Genomic DNA, 22,842 nt, shown 5'->3' on the forward strand with positions numbered 1-22,842 from the left:
CAAATATTTCATTAAGAACCATAACATATGGCATAAATTATTTCTTATGGCAAATTCTACAAGGGTTAGTTTACTTCTGGGGAGGAAATTTCTTTCGATGAAGTTTTCCGAAAATGCCTTATAATTTTGTTCGTATTTCATCAGAAAAAGTTTCATTAATAACTGCAGCATGACATGATGTAGTTTAAGGAATTGGAGCAAGAAAGGGGACATGGTGGCTCAGTGGTAGAGCGCTTATCTCTTGCGCGTTTGGTCTCTGGTTCAATCCCCAGCCAGGTAAGTTTGTGGTGGACAACATCGTGTTTTCTCAGTGTTACTCCTGTTTTCTCCCACCATGTCATTCCAGAATTCTTCCACCATTATTCACTTGCTTTAATCATCGCCTCCCTTAGCTTAAAGAGCATAATTGTTTAAAATTGAAGATAGAAAGAACAAATAATAATAATAATAATAATAATAATAATAATAATAATAATAATAATAATAATAATAATAATAATAATAATAACTATTATTATTATTATTATTATTATTATTATTATTATTATTATTATTATTATTATTATTATTATTATTATTATTATTATTATTATTATATTTTCAAGAAGAAAGGTAATTATTATTTCTCTAAAAAACGGTGGGTAGTCGATACATGTTATACGAGATACACACCAAAAATACATGCTGTTGTGTGACGTATGTCCAAAACGCGTGGAATAACTCTAATGAAACTGCAAATGATTGAACTTTAGAGTATAGGGCAGATTTAAAGCTTCTATGTTCGTTTTTAATATATTCACCTGTGAAAGAAAACCTTTTTTGATACTGTCCTGAAATGACTGATTTCCACCATAAGGGTGTCTAATAAAGATTTTGTTCACATGTGAAAAGGGTATCGATATTCACCACCAGTTGAAAAACGGTGTGTACACTGCCCTTATTGACAGTATTGTGCGGAAGTGGATGAGTGAATTTACCGGAGGGAGGAGGCCAACTGAAGATCTGGCAAGGCCGGGGATCCGAATTTATGCAATCACCTCAGAAAACATTGCTCCTGCTGAGGTCCTGATCATAGGGAAAGAAAGGACATCTATAACCTTACTGGATTATCTCATTGCATTGTGGAAAGAATTTTGACAGACCACACGAAGTTGACAAGGTTGGTTCACGTTAGGTCGCTCGATGCTTGTTTTGTACTTATACTGTAGAATTGGGCATTAATACTCGCCCTTAGTTTCTTTCGATGTATTTGACTAGACGCGTGTAATAAACACAATTGATAATCTCACTACGGTAATTGTACTTTCCTTTACATGACATTTCAGAAGTTCTTCCATTTTAAAAAGGTACATTGTATTTTACAAAACATAATTATTTTTTGGAGTGGTTACACAGCCCTTGAGGTCTATGAAAACAGCACATCTATTGTATATATATTGAAGCAGCTGCTGACTTATTCTCATTATGAGTTGTGGCACATACGATTAGCGTAACTCGTCTAAAAAAATTAGAACGTAAAGCAGCACATTATTTGTTTGGACTTCTCTATTTAGATAATAAACAGAAATACTTTGCTAAGACACTTCCTATAAAAGTTCTGCTTGTTTATCCCTCCTTTATGTATTAGATACATACTCACAACTCACAACTACTCTGTAATTTGTTTGTATTATAAATAAACAATACAAGTCTTAATAAATGGGAATCCTTTAATTATTTTCAACTCGGCCACACGAAATATTTAAGGCAATCCAAAATGAATAGCATATTCTTATCTCCCCCTAAACTCAGGGTTTGTCTCGATGTCAGAATCCCTCATTACACTACTGGTAAACATTGCTCATGTCACAACCCCTTAAATTATTCCTAACATCCACCTCGCTATTTTTTACATCAATTTCTCATACCACATACTGACATTATTACAATCTTTTCTATCATCCTCCTATAAGAGTTCATAATAGTTGTTCAATCATTCATAAAAATTACGCCGCCAACATTGAACCTTTTTTAACGTTTGTCTTTTCCATTTATTTTCCTTTAGTAAGTTTCTCCTCTGATATCCAGTGACTTTTTTTAAACATTTTTCTATCGTTAATTGAGTATTTAAATAAAAGGACTCCTCGTTAATCAAAGTGAACAGCGTCTCACCATCTCTGCTAGCTGTGATATTACGTCCACATGTAAAGTATTATCCTCTGCCTCTCCTTATTGCTTCCTCCTGAACTTCTGTAATCAAAGACGACGTGGTAATTACTTCCCAACTATGACTTGCTATAGAACAAAAATTCAGATCTTCTATGATACTTTGTGATTGGACTTAACGTCTTTATCTAACTTGCAAATACCTTGAACATCTGTAGCGAGTTCTTCCTGAGAATCTACTGTAAGTCCAATGTAATTAATATAAAAATGCCTTCCAAATCCAATATACTTGATTGTGCACTACTCATCTGGTATCTGGTATTTTTATCAGGATATATACAGTATCATTTTCTGAATACTTAGTTTGACCTGCGATATTAAGAAAATCTGTATCGTTAAGTACAAACTCATCATCAAAATGAAGTAACTGTTCCATCGCGAGAACTCTATTTTCTCGAAGTTATAAATTCCACGTGGCCCGGTGATGTAGATGGGCAAGATTGGGTAATCTCTTGAGTTGGTAGTGCGCTCCAGAACTTACGAGATGCTGACAAAAAATAGTTCAATTGGCCACTGAAACATATATTCCCTGTGACAGGACATAAGTTGTTCGGATGGTAAAGAGCACAGTTGGTACATATTTTGTCTGATTAAGTTGATCAGTTGTTCTATCAGATGTACAGTCAGGCTGTTGCTCTTTCTATCAGATGTTCTATCAGATGTACAGTCAGGCCCAGAGCAACAGCAAGATATCGACAGTTAAGTCGTATTAGAGTTATTCTTGAATCTTCTTAGTTTTATTTTGGGTTTTCTATGGTCATTGCTACATCTATAGCTTTATGAATGTTAATTCCTCAGTCGATAGTATTTGTCTTTGGGAGTTTTTATTATGTATTCAGAAAATAAACAAATTGGTCTCTCAACATTTATTTCCTCAGGAAAAGAACCACAGACTCAGAAGGTAGCTTAAGTATTTAGTACTATTACACAATGTAGACCTGACTGGGATTTTTGTTGAAAAATTCTGTAAAGCTGATTTTTATTTTCTGAAATAAGACTTATTTTACGGTCAATCCATCTGAAGTGGTCCAAAAATTGTGAAAATGGTTGCTCGACCATCTCCGAAAATTATAAAAATTTGAGTGTGATGAATCTTGTGTATGGGAAGGTCAATAACATGTTTCATGTTTTCGTATGTATAAGTGTTCCTGAATTTCGGCCGTCTTTGTTATCGGTGAAGTACCAATTTTTGCATTTGCAAGCGTTTACGAAAATTACAGTTGCTCAGGACGTACGAATCAGACGAACACCAAACAAAAACGAATGTTTATAGGAGATATTGAGGTACACGAAAAATATAAACTTTTGCGTCTGAATAAATATGTAGGGTTGTAAACCTATACATGAAATCACTGAGAAACTACAGAAAATTACACTTTTAAAGAGGCTGTATTTTGGAATGGCATAAAGAGGGGGAGAAAGTTTTGTGCTGAATACTATTGCATGTGAAGAGTCTGCAGAAATATCCACAGCTGGCATCATAGATTTATGGGGGTCCGAAAGTTTGAGTTTGTGATTTTGATGCCATTTTTGGGGCGTAATATCTCAAGAGGGCAAAGTGGTAAAAAAAAAAAAAAAAATGCTGCTTATGCCACAAAGTAATTCTATATGTGAATAAACTATTGCAAAAAAATCATGACTGATATTACATAAAAAAGTGAGGACATTGTAAAAACGCGAAGAAAGCACTTCGTGACGATGGTCGTAGCCCGGAAAAATTTTAATGTTTGGATTATCTTTCATGCTAGATCTCAAAAACTATGCATGGTGCAGCAATTAGGTTTGCTTTTGTTTGTGTTCAGTTAGGTAAGGGCTTGCGAGTGTGGTGTGTTCCATTTTTCTAGCTCCATGATCATTGCCACGTCTATATAGTATGGGGGTTAGCTCTCCCTTGCACCCATAACATCCATCGTCGAACTGGATTGCGATATTAAGGCACTTAATGTATCAGCAAAGTGACATTAAAATCCAATCCCAGTTACGGAAGTTAATATGTTCAAAAGGTTGCGTTATATCTATCCTAACTATATATGAAACTATTTAAATACAAGAAGTGACATAAAATAAAGGGGTACTTCCGGTTGACGTGGAAAGTTGAAATTTAGTATGATTATATCTTTCAAGTACTAACCCACAGAAAAATTTCCAAAAGTTATTTTTTTTTAAAATTTTATGGGGTCAAAGGGAGAGGGATGAAGAAATTCTCTATGTTATTTAAATGAACCCTTTTTTTGGACTTATAATCTCATATTTTAGGTACTTGGAATTGGAATAAGAAACTTGAAATTCGATATGCTTGTATGTTTTCGCTAGAATTACTTAAGTCAAACAACAAAAATAAAAAAAAAAATTAAACCGTAGAGAAGTTTTATGGGGAACTGAAAAGTCTACCTAATGTTACTTATATGGGCATCTTCTACACCCCAAAATGTTTAGCGCTTCCTGCAGGATTAGAATAATGAAATTTGGCATGATTGTAGATTTCCGGGACTAAGCAACAGGAAAATTGCCAAAAGAGAATTTTTTAGTTTTTAAGATATCTATTGAAGGAATGAAGTAATTTCCATGTAATTTAAATGGGTGTTTTCTTGTGATACAAAATATTATCTTTTAGATAGTTGAAAACGAAAAGAAACTTGAAATTTGGTAGAATTGTAGGATTTAGAGGTTCGAGGCTGCAAGCCGAACAAACAAGGGGGTCTGGGGTCGGAGTCCCAAGCTAGCCAAATACTAGTTTATCCAATATAACACAACTTTGTGAACATATTTACTTTCGTAACTGTGATTGGATTTCAATAATACTTTGCTGATACATTAAATGCCTTAATACCAGCGGTTCAGTTCGATCATGTGTGTCGTCGGAGCAAGGGGGAGCTAACCCCTTACCATATAGATATGGCAATGATCATGGAGCTAGAAAGATGAAACTAATGCCACTCGCAAGCCTCTACACAACTGAATACAAACAAAAGCAAACCTAATTGCTGCACCATGCATAGTTTTTGAGATCTAGTATGAAACGTATCCAAATATTTATTTTTTTCCAGCCTACAACCATCGTCACGCAAGTGCTTTCTTCGCGTTTTTACCATGTCCTCACTTTTTTCTACGTGTAATATCAGTCATGATAATTTTGCAATAGTTTATTCACATATAGAATTACTTTGTGGCATAAGCAGCAATTTTTAGCACTTTGCCCTCTTGAGATATTACGCCCCAAAAATGGCATCAAAATCACAAACTTCAACTTTCGGTCCCCCATAAATCTATGATGTCAGTAGTATCATAGCTGTGGATATTTCTGCAGACTCTTTACATGCAATAGTATTCAGAACAAAACTTATGAATCCCCCTCTTTATGCCATTCCAAAATACAGCCCCTTTAAAAGTGTAATTTTCTGTAGTTTTTCAGTGATTTTATGTATTGGTTTGCAACTCTACATATTTATTCAGACGCAAAAGTTTATATTTTTCGTGTACCTCAGTCTGTAACCACTCCGTGTAATCTGGTTGCTGTCCGTGGCTTGTGGTACTACCAATAAGTATTTTCCTGATACTTTAACTTACCTGGACAGGACGATGAAGGACCTCTCCAAGAAAAGGTTACAAACTGTTTTCAAATTGCTTGTTGGTCTCAATAATATGAGCATTAGGCGCCGAGAGGTTCGGGTGTCTTGTCTCGAAAACCTTACGGACGATTAGACGGTCATCCAGACCATAACGCACACAAACATCACTCATACAAACAACGAAAACACATTGGATTAAATAACACTATACTTATTTATTAGAGCACTATTATATTTAAAAAAAAAATAAAAAAATAACGAAGAGAAATGAACACAACACTGAACACTGAGGATGTATAACAATTTTAGTCGCTGAAATCACGCTTACCCTTTTCGGGCAATATAGCCCTTTATATATATATAATTATGATTCAAATATCTCTACAAATGCTTCTCTCACACCATTGACACACTTGGGGGATAAGCGCTGGGGAAAAGTTGTCTGGATCGTCCCACGATAAATCCAATTGCTGTGCCGACAATCCTGCGGCGTAAGGATAAATCTTCAGCAAATTAAAAAAAGTAGAATGCTGATGTGGAGGGCGCGTGTATAACTTACGTGTACGCACAAGGTCTGCGGACCTGGGACTTCACTAGTTGGGACTAGCCGTAATAAAACGTCCTTCACCGGCTAAATAGCTTGTGCCCCTTAACAAAAAGTTACATTTGAAGCTCGACGCGATATGCGTGGTTATGGCTTCCAGACCTGGAGTCAAACTCCCTGAGCATCAAAACTCAAGGTACGGGTTGCAATGATCAACTAAAAGTGTTGGCAGTTCATTTTAAAAATCACTCAGCTAACTCACCTGTATGCACATACAAACAGAATACGGAAAACAATTTATGTTAATTTTAGTCAACTGCCTATAATGCACTAGATACGGCGATAACACTGGCGTGAGAAAGTACAGATAACGAACTGCAAAAACTGTGAGGCTGGTACCACTTTGGCCACTGGGACATCTGGTCAGCCCGTATTTCTCTAATCTATTGTAATGTTTCCATAAGCGATTAAAGAAAACACTTAATTCAGTTCCCAATAACTATAGCATATATACTGTGCATATAATGAATCAGGGAGAAACACTAAAATGGTTAGTCATTCGCTAAAATGTTCTAAGCAAAATCAATGTTTTAAATATATATATGAAAAAAAGATGAAAGACTTCTTTGTCCAATTGTGTGGGGAAAAAAGCAATTCCCACCAAATAAAGAACTTATGTGCGTTGCAAAATAAAGTATAAATCAAAAATAATAATCACTGTCTTCACGAAATATACAGGGCGTCCACAAAAAATACTTCTATAACCTGGTGGCGGTTATAAGTCTATCCTGTAAACATTCGTTTTTGTTTGGTGTTCGTCTGATTCGTACGTCCTGAGCAACTGTAATTTTCGTAAACGCTTGCAAATACTAAAATTGGCACTCCACCAACAACAATGATGACCGCTATTCAGGAACACTTATACATACGACAATGTGAATGATGTTATTGATCTTCTCATATATAAGGTCCATCACACTCAAATTTTTATAATTTTCGGAGATGGTCGAGCAACCACCTCTGGACCACTTGGTATGGATTGACTCTTTAGCACCATACTGATCTTGTAAAATTTGCTTGAGTTGTGCGAAGAGTTGGTAGTTGGAGCATCTGGTCAAGTGAGATTTTGAACTTCAGTATTTGCTTTTGGGCCGAATAACATCAAGCAAAGTTAATACCTGCTTATAAGTAGAAAGATCAGATGCTAAGCACAATTTCTAAAACTTTTGCAAGCAGCATGATATATTACGTCTCGATGTCAAATGGCTCAAACTACAATAAATGGGATATTATGTAAAGAGTGTTGAGATACTTTCTTCCTTCAACAATACCAATGAAGATTATATAGATATGATGATACATGCTTAATGTGATAGTATATTGTACAGATCGTAGTTGGGGATCTATTCTATTCTATGTTTCAATTTATAAACCTGTTGCTGACTTATTCTCAATGTGAGTAGTAACACATAAATTAGTGCAACTGTTATCCACAAAATACTCAGATTGTGAAGTAGTATACCATTAAATTGGGCCACTTCATCTAGACTCTACACAAATTCGTAACTACTCTACAATATGTTTGTGTTGTAAACCACATCATGGTTCAACTACCAATACAAATCGCAATAAATACAAACTCTTTAATTATTTTCAACTCAACTCCATGAAATATTTAAGGCAACCCGAAATGGATAATGATATTCTTACCTACCAACCAAACTCGAGATTTGGCCTCGATATCAGGAATAATTATCCCTTATTTAGCTTAACAAAACTACTGCTAAATATTGTTTATGTCACAGCCCCTTAAATTATTACTTTTCTGTTTTTGTTTGTTTTCTTACCTGTTGCAAAGGCAAAATCTCCCTTAGAAAAGACATCTCGAAGAACTTTCTTTTTCGTTGCTTCTGGATCAACGTAACCACTGAATTCCTGGGTCAATTTTCCCTTCACTATCTTTCCAACCATCATACCAGTTTCACCTGAACAAAAGGAAGCGTAATATAGTTTCTTATAGTTACAAGATTACTTCACTATTAGCTTCTGCTTATATTCTTGCCGACGAGTTTAATTTATCTAAACGACAACGAACTTAAAAATATCTTTCGTTATTTTAGAAAAGTTTGAAAAATTCTACATAATTAAAAATATAATATGTGATGTTAAACAGTCTCATACGTATACAATTCCTTAAAAATCCTTATTCATAAGTCATCTGGAATTAGTTCTGCAATGTGTAATCTTCCAACATTCATTTGTACTACTAGTTCGGTAGTCAGCTGCTACTACCACAAATACACTAGAAATTTTCTCAATTCAATAGCTAGATCAAGAAATAAATTGACGGACAGTAATAAATAAAATGTTGTATTTGCAATGCGATATCTGTATTTTTTTTAATGTACGAAACTTCAACAAATTTCTACTTACCCCCTTTGCAACGTACACAAAGGCCGTCCTTGTTTCTGATTGGCTCTCCAGTATCTTCATCAATTTTTATCAAGTCAGTAGGATAAAGGAAACTGGGTAGACATAATGGAAGAAAACCAACTGCACCAATTGTGTTATCGAAGTTAACTACACAAATACATAATATTTAATTATCATAATAGTAACTTTTCTTGCTTGAAGTTAAGAGTAATTGATAAAAGATATATTTTCTATTATTATTATTATTATTATTAAATATAATAATAATAATAATAATCATAATCATAATTTATTGCATCCGTTCATCGTCATACAACGAAATTGGACATGTCATTTATATATATACCAGTATACATAAACATACATACTATTATTACATATAGATTCTTATGGTTTCACTAATTTACTTACTATACATTTAATTTTACGTATACGAATTATTTTCTACATATTCTTCAACCGAGTAAAAGCAATGTTCTATCAAGTACCTTTTAAGTTTGGATCTAAAGCTATTGACAGAGACCTGACTTTTTATGCATGATGGAAGTAGATTGTATAATAGAGTACCTTTGTGCGTAACTGATTTATTGTATATATTTGTCCTATGTGCATGCAAGTGAATGTCGTCTTTACTTCTTGTGTTATAACTGTGAATGTCTTTGTTAACAATAAATTCACTACTATGTTTTTTCAAATACATTAATATTTCGAACAAATACATTGAGGGAAGAGTCATTATTCCAAGTACCTTAAAAATATTTCTGCAAGAAGAGTTCCATTTTACTTCTGCAAGTATTCTTACTACTTTCTTCTGTAGCCTAAAGATAGCAATACTTTTAGGTGCATTTCCCCAGAACATCAAGCCATATTTTATTGTAGAACGAAAATTTGAGAAATATATACACTTAGCTGTTTTTACATTAATCTTATCTCTTACACATCTAATTGCATAGCATAGTTTGCTTAGCTTACTTCTTACATGTTCTATATGTGGTTCCCAGTTGAAATTATTAGATATTTTAACTCCGAAAAAGGTAGCAGTTTCTACATATTTAACTGTTTTATTATTTATTTTTATTATTGCATTGACTTGATTACTTTTACCATTGTTAAAATTTAAGGCACATGTTTTATTTACATTAATGATTAGGTCATTTTTATTCATCCAACTTGAAAGTTGGTTCATTGCCGTTTGGTAGTTTGAAGCTAATTCGCATTCATCTTTCCCACTAACTATTATGTTTGTATCATCTGCATATAAAGTCACACATGAACTATTAATACTTTCAGAAAGATCATTTATATAAAGAAGAAAGAGAAGTGGTCCTAGAATTGATCCTTGTGGTACTTCACGATTAATAATTTCTTCACTTGACACACATTTTTGAATTTTATTTTTAACTATTCCTGTGATTTCAGTTACTTGTTTCCGATCTTTAAGGTATGATTCAAACCATTTATTTGCTAAGCCTCTAATACCATAGCAACTAAGTTTTTCTAGCAATATATGATGATTTACTAAATCGAAGGCTTTTGTTAGATCTAAAAATATTCCTATAGATAATTTTTTCTCATCCAGTAACTTTCTGCAGTTTTCTAGAAAATGAAAAATTGCTGTCTCAGTATATTTACCTTTCAAGAAACCATGTTGTGTGTTGGATATAATAGAATATTTATTAATGAAATCCATAACCCGATTGAACATTATTTTTTTCAGAATTTTGCCTATAATGGGTAGCAATGATATCGGTCTATAGTTTTCTATTTCATTGAGTTCACACCAACTAGTTTTGTGTTGTGCAAAGGTTTAACTTTAGCAATCTTTAGTTTATCAGGAAAGGTTCCTGTGGCGATTGAAATATTTGAGAGATAACATAATGGTTTAACTAAATATTTGTAACAACTTTTTACTAAATTGTTAGATAATTCATCCGACCCAGCCGAATTCGAATTTTTCATTTGTCTTATTATGATGATTATTTCACTCTCTGTTACTGGTTTCAAGAATATAGATTTATCACATTTTTTAATTTTAAGTTCCGATAAGTTAGTTTTACTAGTTTCTTTGTTTTTAATAAGAGTTTGCCCTACATGTGTGAAATATTTATTAAAAGAGGTTGCTATGTCCTTTGGATTTGTCATGTTCACGCCCTCATAAATTATGCTATTTATATGGGTACTACGTGTTTGCATGTTGAGCTCTTCTTTAATTATCTTCCACATTGCCTTTGTTTTATTGTGTGACTGAAGAATTTTCCTACTGTTATAATTTTGTTTCGCTGTCTTCAACAATTTTTTATAACTAGTTTTGTGTTGTCTGTAAATTAATTCATTCATCCCGGTAGGGTAACGCTTCCTAGTTTTATTTAGTTGTATGTTTACCATGTTTGCTTTTAATATTTTAGGTGTAATCCATTTTATTTTTTTCTTGTTTATTTTACTAAAATTGTTTTTTTATTGGAAATGCTACTTCAAAACTATGTTTTACAGTATCATATATTTTCTCATATACGTCATTCACGTCGGTTAGTTCATAAATATCATCCCACGTCTCCAAGCTAAGCAAATAAACAAAATAACTAATGTTATTTGAACTAAAACATCTCGTTATTATAGGTGTTTCATTGGGTTTCTCTATAGTTGCAGGTGTTTGATTTAAAATGTTTACTTTTACAATTTGTGCTTCATGATCTGAAAAACCTGTACTTATAACTTCTGAATCATAATTCATGACTAATGGATTTACTAAAATCTGGTCAATGTTAGATACTGAGTTTTTTGTTATTCTTGTAGGTAATTTAATTGTGGGATTTAAGTTGTATGTTTGAAGTAAAGAGTCAAAGCTTTCATTGAGTTTTTCACTTAGAAAATTTACATTCAAATCACCTACAATAATTGAAAAGTATTTTTTAACATGAAAATACGCCAAAATTTTATCCATCTTATTGATAAATATTTCAATGTTCAATATTTCAATAATAAAAGTATGTGTTATTTGAAAGTTTAAATAATATATAAAGGAGTTTACTAAATGCAGTATATCTTAGTTTTTGCTAATTATACATGGTAACTAATCTCAGTGCGTGCCACATCAGTTATCTGTATATTTTTTATTTTATGTATTATTTAGGTAACTATATGTTTTAGAATTCTACTGTATGTTATCCAGATAGATCGTATTAATTTTCATGCGCTTGATGTATAATAGCTTTCTCTTTTATATCTTTATTCAATCTGTTCTGTGCTATATATAGTACTTTATTGAGTTTCTGCCTCTTTTTTAAACACTAACAAGTTATTATAAATATTGACATAAATTATTATTATTATTATTGGACTGAAAATGAAATATTATAAACTAAACGTTTTAAAATACTTTTTAAAATCCTGTAAATGAAATCACACTGTAAATTTAAAACTATAAATATCATAGTTAAGAAAATGTGGACCCGAACGTATGGAATGAAAACTACAGTACAAAAACCAATAACGAACTTGTGCTAGGTGGCCACTAAAAAGAAAGAATTCTGTCTAACCGAGTCAGGACAGAGAGCAGCAGAGGGCGCCATAGGAACCAGACGTGTCAGCGACGGTGGGTATGAACATAAACACCAATAATGGAAAAATCTTTATATGGCATAAAAACAGATGCCTTACGTGTGGGATAGCTTTCGAAGACTTGAATGGTTACACATGGTCACTTTCGACATTGTCTTCAGATAGAACTTGATTTCATCAAGGCTTTCTTATGGGTTTATGTATGGTTAAGTATACACTTTGCATTATGTATGTCTACCTTTACATGTTCGAGAGAAATAAGATCCGCATATATTTTTATTACTTATGTCTATATCTTTCTATCTATCTATATCTATATCTATCTATCTGTCTATGTGTATGTGCAGAGAAAACTAAATACATGGAAGTGCGTCGGGACCGTAATACGGCAAATTGTGGAGGCGTTAAAATATTAAATAATGCTTTTGATAAAGTGGATACTTTCAAATATTTAGGATCAATATTAACAGACGAAAATCATATTCACGAAGAAATTAAATGTCAACTAAAAGCAGGGAATTCGTGTTACTATTCGGTTCAAAATCTCTTATCGTCGCGAATTCTGTCGAGGAATTTGAAGCTTAAAATATATAAAACGATAATCATACCTGTTGTTCTGTATGGTTGCGAAACATGGTCGCTTACTCTGAGGGAAGAACATAGACTGAAAGTATTTGAGAACAGGATCCTGAGAAGAATATTCGAACCCAAGAGGAACGAGAATGGGGAATGGCGAAAGCTTCATAACGAGGAACTACATAGTTTATACGGTTTACCCAACATTGTTAGGGTCGTCAAGTCTAGGAGGCTTAGGTGGGCAGGTCATGTAGCTAGAATGGAAGAAAGTAGAAACACTTTCAAAGTCTTGACTGCTAGACCCATAGGAAAACGACCATTAGGAAGACCTAGGCGCAGATGGGAGGACAATATTAAGATGGATCTCGCAGAGATAGGAATACAAAGTAGAAACTGGATGCAATCAGCTAAGGATAGAAGTCAGTGGAGAGGTTTTGTGAACGCGGCACTGAACCTCCGGGTTCCATAGGCCATAGAGTTAGTTAGTTAGTTATGTATATATAATCTTTTATTAAACGTAAAACTGAAGAATACTTTGTTTAGGAACTATGAATAAAGGAAGTTTCTGGCACAAATATTTAAAAAGCAATAATTTTGTGATAAATAAATGTACTAAACGTCGAAGGATATTATATTATCACCTAAATATATAAAAGATTAGGTTAAGAAGACTACTAGAAGAAAAGCTAAGTTAAAGTGATTTCAAAAAGTTACAAGCTTTTCACGTTGAATAAATGAAAATGTTTTAACCCTTATGCAAATCGCTTCAACTGAATCTAAGTAAACAGATATTGTAATTTTATTCTATAAATATTAATTAAAATAGACTATATTTTATCTAAAATCTACTGTATACAATTATAATTTAAATAAAATATGAAGAATTTGAGGTTTCTATTTAAAAATGAAACTTATAAAAATATAACAGTTGTTTTACTTTTAAAAGGTCAACATTAGAGTAAGTCCCGAAAAATACTACGTACTCTTTATACGGCATTTCCATATCCAAACTAAATGTCTATATTTTTATTAACCCTTACATAAATTGTACCAGAAACAAAATTTTTCTAAAGCAGAAACAAATACACTACTATAATTGGTTCTCTTATCCAAGTTACAATACAGTATGTATACAACCTATGCCATTATAGACAATGCAGAGAAAATATTAATTGCACATTTTCCCTAGTAGTTTTTCACAATTTAACTTTCCATTCAAGTGCCTAAATAATATTAGCACTACCTTAATTGTGTTTTAGTGCCTAATACCAAGCATGCAAATTTACAGATAGGGAAATAAGCGTGAAGTTTCTTTGAACACTCAATTATGGATTTAATACGTACTTAAATTTGCGTTTCCTTCAGTAGACCCATAAATTTCACAAACGTCTGACACGTTAAATCGGTCGAGCATCTGTCTCCAGATTTGAGCTTTCAAACCGCTGCCAAACAGTAAACGCACTTTATGTTTAGTGTCTTCTGGACGTGGTGGTACTCCAACAACATAGCGACACATTTCACCTATATAAAATGCCACCTATAATGAAGTAAGCTGTTTATCTAGTATGGGTCAAGATGTATATGATATGAATATATTATTAATTTTCAAGATTAGTTTCTTTTTTTGGCCAAGTACCACGATGTTCGTATCAATTTAAAGTTCCTAATTGACAATCCAAATCTTGTTTAAATAGTCGTTCAGTTTAAACAAGAGCAGAAATAAAACATTCCTGAGAGTGCAATACAACGAAGAAATTATTTATCCAGTAACTTCTCAGTTATAAGCATTTTGTTGGTAGATGAAGATATTGCTGGTAGCTTAATGCAGAGTCCGTCAGAAAAATGTATATACTGTTTTCATTAATCATTAAAAAAAAAAACTATACATCATATTTCTTAATTACATTTAATTATTGTTCAAACATGTGTTACAAACCTTGAAGTAAGCGCATATATACATTAGATGTTGAAAATGTTTGCCTTTGACAGCCAAACACGTAACCGAACGACGAGCAGTCGCTGCAGTTACAGCGGTCAATGGAGACCGATGCACTTGCTTCTGAAATCCCCATGTGCCTCAAACTTGTCAACAATGCGTTTGATTGTTAGGCGGGTTGGTGGTTCAGTACCAAACGCCTCTCTCCACTGACGCTGCATTTCGATGGCATTCCTAAACCTGATAATACACTTCAAAATGTGCTTAAGCTGCTCGAGCGTCAAGCGTGCTCCTGCCATTTTCTTATCTCACTAACCATGCTGACAGTACCGACATCTGTTAAGCGAAAAACCGTACTACAACATAATTTTAACTGAAAACAATTGACAACGCCAAATACTGACATGTATTGGGCGAAAAACAATACTAAAACATACTTAAATTTCAGAACAATTGTTAATGCCAGTATCCTAATACAGGCTGACAAAGAGTGTATACATTTTTCTGCCGGGCTCTATATTAAGAGTCAATTGTGTCTAAAATTATAAACTTGCTGACGCAAATTCTGAGGATCTGATTGGCTTAAGCACTTCAGGTCTTCATGCCACGATGCTTAGTTTTCAGTTAAGACATCATTGTCACTTAAATCGTATTGAGCTATCAATAATACATCCAGACATCATTCAACCGAGTTAAAGGAAATTAAAAACTTTTTAGGTTAGTACCTATATTCTAAGATATTTACTAACTACAGAATATTGTACAAAGTCGAAGATTCACTTATTGCTTTTCAAACCATTGCAGGATTTTAAAAATCAATGAACTTCACAATAACAACAAAGATTGTCAAAGCAGTGTGTAGCTAATTTGCCAATACTACTACTACCACTACTACTACTACTACTACTACTACTACTACTACTACTACTACTACTACTACTACTACTACTACTACTAATAATAATAATAATAATAATAATAATAATAATAATAATAATAATAATAATAATTCAAAAAATGAAATCGGAAAAGTTCTACAATAGAGAAAACATATACAGCTAACAACGTTGAAAAATAATATAGAAACTTTTAATTGGGTTATTAGCTTAAATAAAAATTACAAAAATATATTCTAGTAATTACAGAATTGCAATTACGTGTTACAACTATTAAAAATGGTTTGGAATTATATTTTCATATAGTCCTCTAGCATAGTTCTAAGCTTATCTTTTCTCATGTATATGTTAAGAGGCTTCATCCCGGCGAAATTAAAATACGCTAATTTTACTGTAATTATGTGATATCTTCAAATAGATAAAAGATAATCGAAATGTGGAACAAGAGCGCCCTGGACAGTATCATTTTACATGAGATACCGTTATCACGACTCACTTATCTGCTTTCGATTTCGAGCCATTTTGAAAATCGGCATTTATTTTCGCGTTTCTAAACGGCTGAAAACGGAAAGCCACTAGGTGACTTGTGATAACGGTATCTCACGCAAAATAATATTGTCTAGGCGCTTTTGTTCCACATTTCAGTTACCTTTTATCTATTTTAAGATGTCACATAATTACTGTAAAATTAGCGATTTTTTAATTTTGCCGGGATGAGGCCTCTTAAGGAATTTGATTTCTGAATAAGTTTCAATCTTGCACCTAGTATTCGTGCATATTGAGTTTCATTCCATGTATTCTTCATGTTGACAGAAAAGAAACTAATGTCGTTTCTATATTCAACTAAACTTAAGTATAATATTCATACACAATAATTATAATATTCAACCAAACTTAATTATAATAGGTGATGAGGTTATTACAATTCCTAGGATAGTATTCAAGATGTGATGTAATGTTTTTAAAAATTCACATCCTTAAGAAAATTTAAAATATAATCCCAAATCAAATTATACTACCGAAACTGAAAATATAACATACCGTGCAGTTGTATTTTATGCAGTCTGTAAAGAAATTTGAAGCAGAAAATTTCCATCGAATGGCCACTGGAATTCCGAATAAGAGTGCTAGGGAAATGGCCAAGAGCCCACCAGCTGAGTGATACAAAGGAAGTGCATTATACACAACATCATCTTTCCTTATTCCTGTCATATAACGAGTGGCCATTGCTATCATCAGGAACCTAAAGGAAATGATTTCGTTCCCAATAATGATGCTTTTATTCTCAATGCTTTAAAAACAGATAGTTTTCTTTAATAACTGGAAATTATGTTACTATTGATATTTCATATTTATCTCAATAATACAGTGAAACCTGTCTATGTTGGCCACCATCGGTTCCATCGAAAAGTGGCTAACTTAGACAGGTGGCCAACTTACAGAAAAAAAAGTGTGATTGGTGTAATTTTAGAATAGGATTTCTAGTACTACTTGATTGTAAAATTTTAATAAGCAGTGGCACGACAGCTACTTATAAATAATGCATATAGAGTAATCATAAAAATATACAGTACTAGAAAACATTACTATAGTATGTTTAATATATGTGCATACCTTACTCTTCCTGAAAACTATTCTGGTACATTGGATTATTCGGATTGAAAACACAACAACACAAACCACCATGAAATAGAAGCGTATGTACGCAGTTTATTGAAATTGATATTATAGCACACTGAGTTATTCAGATTGAAAACAAGAAAAGCTAAGTTATAAATTGAGAAATTCATATGCAATTTATATGACTTTTTTTCAGTCGTTGCTGAATGGTGGTTCATTCTAGACTTATTTGTTTTATTCTTTTTGACAGATATGCACATTCTAATATTGTAGTTAACTACCTCTTGTTAATGAGCTAGAAGTGTTTCCCTCGGAGCAAAAGATGTTTTGAGAAAATCTTGAGGGAATTCATATCTCAAAAACTCCGCTATCTTTTGACAAACTGATAGGTGCCAATAGTTGACAATTGAGATGGTTTGAGAATTTTCCGGAATTACTAAAGCTACCCACTGATGAGAGAAGCTGATATAGCTAATGGTTTTAACAAAACAGACAGGGTAAACAAATACGTACAACCATTTCCTTTGTTCCTGTACGTGCTTTTTCTTATTCACGTCTTCCTTCACCACCCCTTTATTAGGGTAGTCTTCTGGCCATTGACCTCCAAGAGCAAATCGCGGGAATCCTTGCTTCTTTTCTCCAGTCACAAATACAGAACATCTGCCTCTCATATAGGAATACGAAAGAGTTAAGAAAAATAACAAAACTGTATTTTGCATGGGCAAGATGCGCAGGTAAATTTATCATTAACATCATAGGATAAACATTGCTTCAGTGTGGCCAACTTCCAAGATAGACAGGTGGCCAACTTATAGAGTAGTAAGTAACGAATGTCTTATGGGAAAATGCAGGTTCAACACGAACTAGGCCAAGATAAGCAGGTGGCCAACTTAGAGAGGTGGCCAAGTTGACAGGTTTCACTGTAATATGAAATAAAATAATACCCTTAATATTGAAAATGTTATTCAGCACAAACACAAATACTCAATATTAGGAATTCTGACATATATGATAGAAGATTGGGATAATCGCCCCATTAGAATATCTCTGAAGTGTCGATCAGTTCTTTGATATTTAAACTACTTGGAAAAAGAGTGAAAGGCGAGAATGGTATTAGTGAGCGCTTTTAACTTCTGTCTTTTTGATTAAAAGAAAACTAAAAATTAAATTAAGTTGTTTCATGTCCCGGCGACTACGAGAATTGTAAGTTGTGAATACAGTAGTTTGCTCAAGAACGCTTCCGAACATGGTACTACTGCTACAAAGTTCAAAAACACTCTTTGTTAAAAATTTGTATGGATTTTTCCCATTATAGTTAATTTTGTAATGTAGAACAAACTTGGTGAAGTTTAAATAATAAATAAAGAATATATCTGATTTGTTTTCACATCAATTCCTTTCATGAGCCTATTCCACTATTAAATTCGGCAACTTTTCACTTTGCTCTTTGCAATTTGAAGGAAGGTTTCTGTTTCACGAAAATTAAATTCTGTAAAGTGTAAAACGAAAACTTGAAAAGCAGTAAAGGTATGAATTGAATGATTTTCAATTACAAAAGGAAAATTAGAGACCTGGGTTCGATTGTATCCATTGGAATAATGTGCAAGCAGAAAAAATAGTGTGCATCTTTTATCTATTTTAAATTTCATTTATCTTCATCAGTGTATGCATATTAACACACTAAATTATATTAAAGAACAAATATTTTTATCTGTGTGGTGCATCAAGGGATATTTTTCTACAATATTTATATTATTTGCTTATTTATGTAAACAATATTTTCCTGATTATTGTTTGAGCTCCATATAGGTAATAATATTTACTATTCACTGATGTAGTGTTTACCAGAAAATCTATATGTGGAATGTTATAAGCCTATCATATTAGACTACAAAAACTATAATTATTACTTTATGTACTTTCTTAAGAGGAGGATTCACAATATATGCTTCAGTTTATGGTATTATGAATCTTTTCCATGTGATCCCAATTACTTCTAGATGTTTTTCGTGAACACTCGGTAGAAGAAAGAAAAGAAGTCCCCAAATATGAATAAAAAGTACCGATCTTTGTATCCTGTTGAAAATTTGAGTTTATATGATTTCGATCCTTCCTTGTATCTTTGTCAATAACAACATTCCTAAGATACATTGACTTCACTGCATATGAAGTGATCCTAGATATTTGAAAGATACTGAACCGCCCAAAACAACAATTGTAGTATACACCAATTTTTTTTTCAGCTAATTCAGTTCTCTTCAAATCTTCTAGTATCATTTCTTTCTAAGATCATTATGTACGAAAGTCAATGTAATTAGGAAAATTATTAGTGACAAAGATTCCAGAGATAATCGAAATTATATAAACTCAAATTTTCAACAAAATACAAAGGGAAGTACTTTTTATTAATTTATGTGAAATGTTTCTATAACGTTTATTAATAAATATTTTCCGAGTATTACCTTAAGTAATTATTTAATTTTTCATTACAAAGTTTGTAGTTCATATAAATAAAACTTCCTCTTACCTTGTATTGGGAATAACAGCAGCTTTGGGTAGGCCTGTTGTTCCTGAAGTATATATATAAAGGAGTTTATCACGAACATGTGATTTCTCTTGAAGTTTAGGGGGAAGAATCGAGGCAGAAGGCAAAAGTTGTTCCAGAAACCGGATCTCATGATTTTCACTTTTCCATTCCGACAGACCATCAAACTGATACAAAATAATTCCAGGATTGAGGGAGTCTGCTACATCTTTCACAGCTGATAAAATAATATTACCATAAATATTACAGATTTATCTTACAGCAGAATTGTATTTGGTATTGAAGCAGAGAATTATTATAAAATCAGAACACAGATTATAGAAACAATTACGCGGAAGAACTTTACAACTACAGTAATTATTTTACGACATTCTCGAAGGATAATTTGATGATTACGAACTAGTTGTATTGCTTTTGTAACATTTGTCCTTTCAATGAGACATTTGAATGATTCTATATTTCTTAGAATTCAAATATATAAATTATATAAGATACGTACCTCAAATATATATATACCAGTTTTTTGAGAAGTCTCCGTATGCAGTAATTATATTGAAATTCATTTTTATAAACTTAATAAAGCTATGCATTTTATTATTATGCAATTAAAAACTCATTTTTAAAATCTTCATTTATTTATTTTTTTATTGGTCATAGTTTTAGAACTTAAAATACGTAAACAAACAATAGTATTAACTCTTTATTCAGGAACATCCCTAAACACACACTATTTTGTTTTACAAGTCAAGAAAGTACATTTGTCGTTTATAATAATGATTTGAAGCTCTGATGGAGTGAAGGGGGCCGCGGTGGCTCAGTGGTAGAGCATTCACCTCTGGTGCTTGGGGTTCCGGGTTTGAACCCAGTACCCGCCAAGTAAACTTTGTGGTGGACAAACACCGTGAGCGTGGGTTTCCTCGGGGTTCTCACATTTCCTCCCACTTTCTTCATTCCACCACTTCATTCATTACTCATCATCATCGTCTCCTTTAGCCTAATCGCCATAACCATGGGACGTAAAACTCAAAGATTTCATTTCATTTTATTCTGATGAAGTGAAAACTAGAATATACAAAGTTAAAAATGTCTGTGATGATATCTATGAAAAAGTTCTATATTATTTACTTACTAAGTGTGTGTGCGCTTGTGTCCTGTTGAGTTAAAATGGAAGATTTAATAAGAAAAAAATCATAGGTACCTGAAGAAAATTCTTCACTGAAAATTACAGCGCTGCAATCTGCCACTTTGATGCTATGAAGCAAAGAAAGCTGTCTTAAATTTGTATTTACGAGTGCTGTAGTTACTCCTATCTTGGCAAGTCCTATCCATATACATACATACTCAGGTCTGTTTTCCATTATAAGTGCTACCACTTGCCCTTTGCGAAACCCTGCTGCCTGGAATACATTGGCTATCTTGTTGCTGAGATCTTCAACCTATAATATGTGTGTCTATATTATACATACAGTATCAATATAATCATACACAAAATACTTTGAACTGTTATTCTTTTACCATGAAATATAATGTCCTTTGGCTTATTATGACTAATTATCTAATTCCAATCAATTGCATGCAAATCATTTTATGTGCTTTTGTTAGTTTCTTCATTTTAGGTTAATATATCTTTTCATTACCGATACTGTGTGAGATGAAAATGTTGATAAGATGCAAGATGGTTACGAGGGAAAAGTTGGATTAGTTCCATAAGTATTTTGAACATTTATTTTTACAGGTTTTAAATTTCAATAATTTTTCTCTTATATTGTACTATTAAATATAAACAATATAAATTATCAATATAATACAAATGAAGTAACAAATTATTTGCAATTACTTTATGGAAGAAGTTTATAGAATATTTGACTGATTGATACATTAATTAATTTCAAACAATAACTGCTAGTATAAATTATATTATACTGCAGTTAATATAGAAAAAATCCATTAATATTGAAAAATATTATATACTTTATCTGAAACTCTTGAAGATGATGTGGAAAAATTATGTACAATTATAAAAGAGAAATAATCTCTACCAGAATATGATTCAAGGAAATGAGAAAAGGACTTTATAACAATTGTTACTAAGATACCTTGATAAACTGACACTTATACGATTATGTGGACGAAGTGTAAGTCACTTTTCCAAAAATGTTGTGTTTGCATGAATATTAATAACTGTTCCTACATAATACATAGCAATTATAATTATATTGATTTTCCCCAGGAACTCATGTGGTTTGGATTCCACGTTAAACTGTAGGTCTACATCTCATATAGTCTCGGTGCTGAAACGGACTCTAAGCTCCAATTCGATCAACTAACTACGCAAGCTTTTAAATAAACACACAGCAGATAAACAAGGAACAACACTTTATGCTTTATTATGATTTAATTTTCTATTACAATTTGTATATTTAAAATTTCCCTATCTACCCGAATGTCTTTCAACAAATGGCCACATTTCGTAACGGTCTTCGCAAAAATTGCGAATCGTAATACAACAAGCTATAACTTTGCCGACTACTGGAAAGTTTGCTTTGCGTTAGCGGAAACCGTTGTGAAATATGGTCATCTGGGATTTATAAACATTTATATCATGATATTTCTCTCTGACACATAGCACAAACGCTTTTAGTTAACGACAATCTCACGATAATGATGTGATGGTAAATACACAATCAAATTGTTATCACAAAGTTGATATTAAACAATGACACAAGTATTAGAGGTAAGTGCATTATAATACTTATTTTAGCTTTCACACCAATACTGCATATATGCTCCCTATACTTGGCAATACTAACTGCAGAAAGCCTACTGAAATGCGCATGTGCAAGAGGCTAGAGCGTTTCTATTTGAAATGTGTCCTCGGAAAAATGTGAAACATACTTCGGCCCCACCCTCGCTGCTCTATTACGGAGGAAACCATCCCTTTGCTTTGGGGAAAGAACTGA

At 32.7% G+C, this 22,842-nt stretch overlaps 1 protein-coding gene across 1 annotated transcript in view; it reads right to left on the reverse strand.

Annotated features, from left to right (window-relative positions):
* LOC145672960 (long-chain fatty acid transport protein 4-like) overlaps positions 1-22,842 on the reverse strand; it is a 93,453-nt gene that overhangs the window by 19,080 nt on the left and 51,531 nt on the right. Inside the window, exons 3-8 of the mRNA XM_081742227.1 lie at positions 21,081-21,318; positions 19,865-20,099; positions 16,759-16,960; positions 14,230-14,422; positions 8,752-8,898; positions 8,166-8,303 (exon numbers count right to left, since the gene is read on the reverse strand). Of these exons, the coding sequence (XP_081598353.1) occupies positions 8,166-8,303; positions 8,752-8,898; positions 14,230-14,422; positions 16,759-16,960; positions 19,865-20,099; positions 21,081-21,318 (1,153 nt within the window). The remainder of the gene's footprint in view (positions 1-8,165; positions 8,304-8,751; positions 8,899-14,229; positions 14,423-16,758; positions 16,961-19,864; positions 20,100-21,080; positions 21,319-22,842) is intronic.

The sequence above is a fragment of the Thermobia domestica genome, chromosome 2 (assembly GCF_964235325.1).
Source record: "Thermobia domestica chromosome 2, izTheDome1.hap1.1, whole genome shotgun sequence".
NCBI classification, from domain to species: domain Eukaryota; kingdom Metazoa; phylum Arthropoda; class Insecta; order Zygentoma; family Lepismatidae; genus Thermobia; species Thermobia domestica.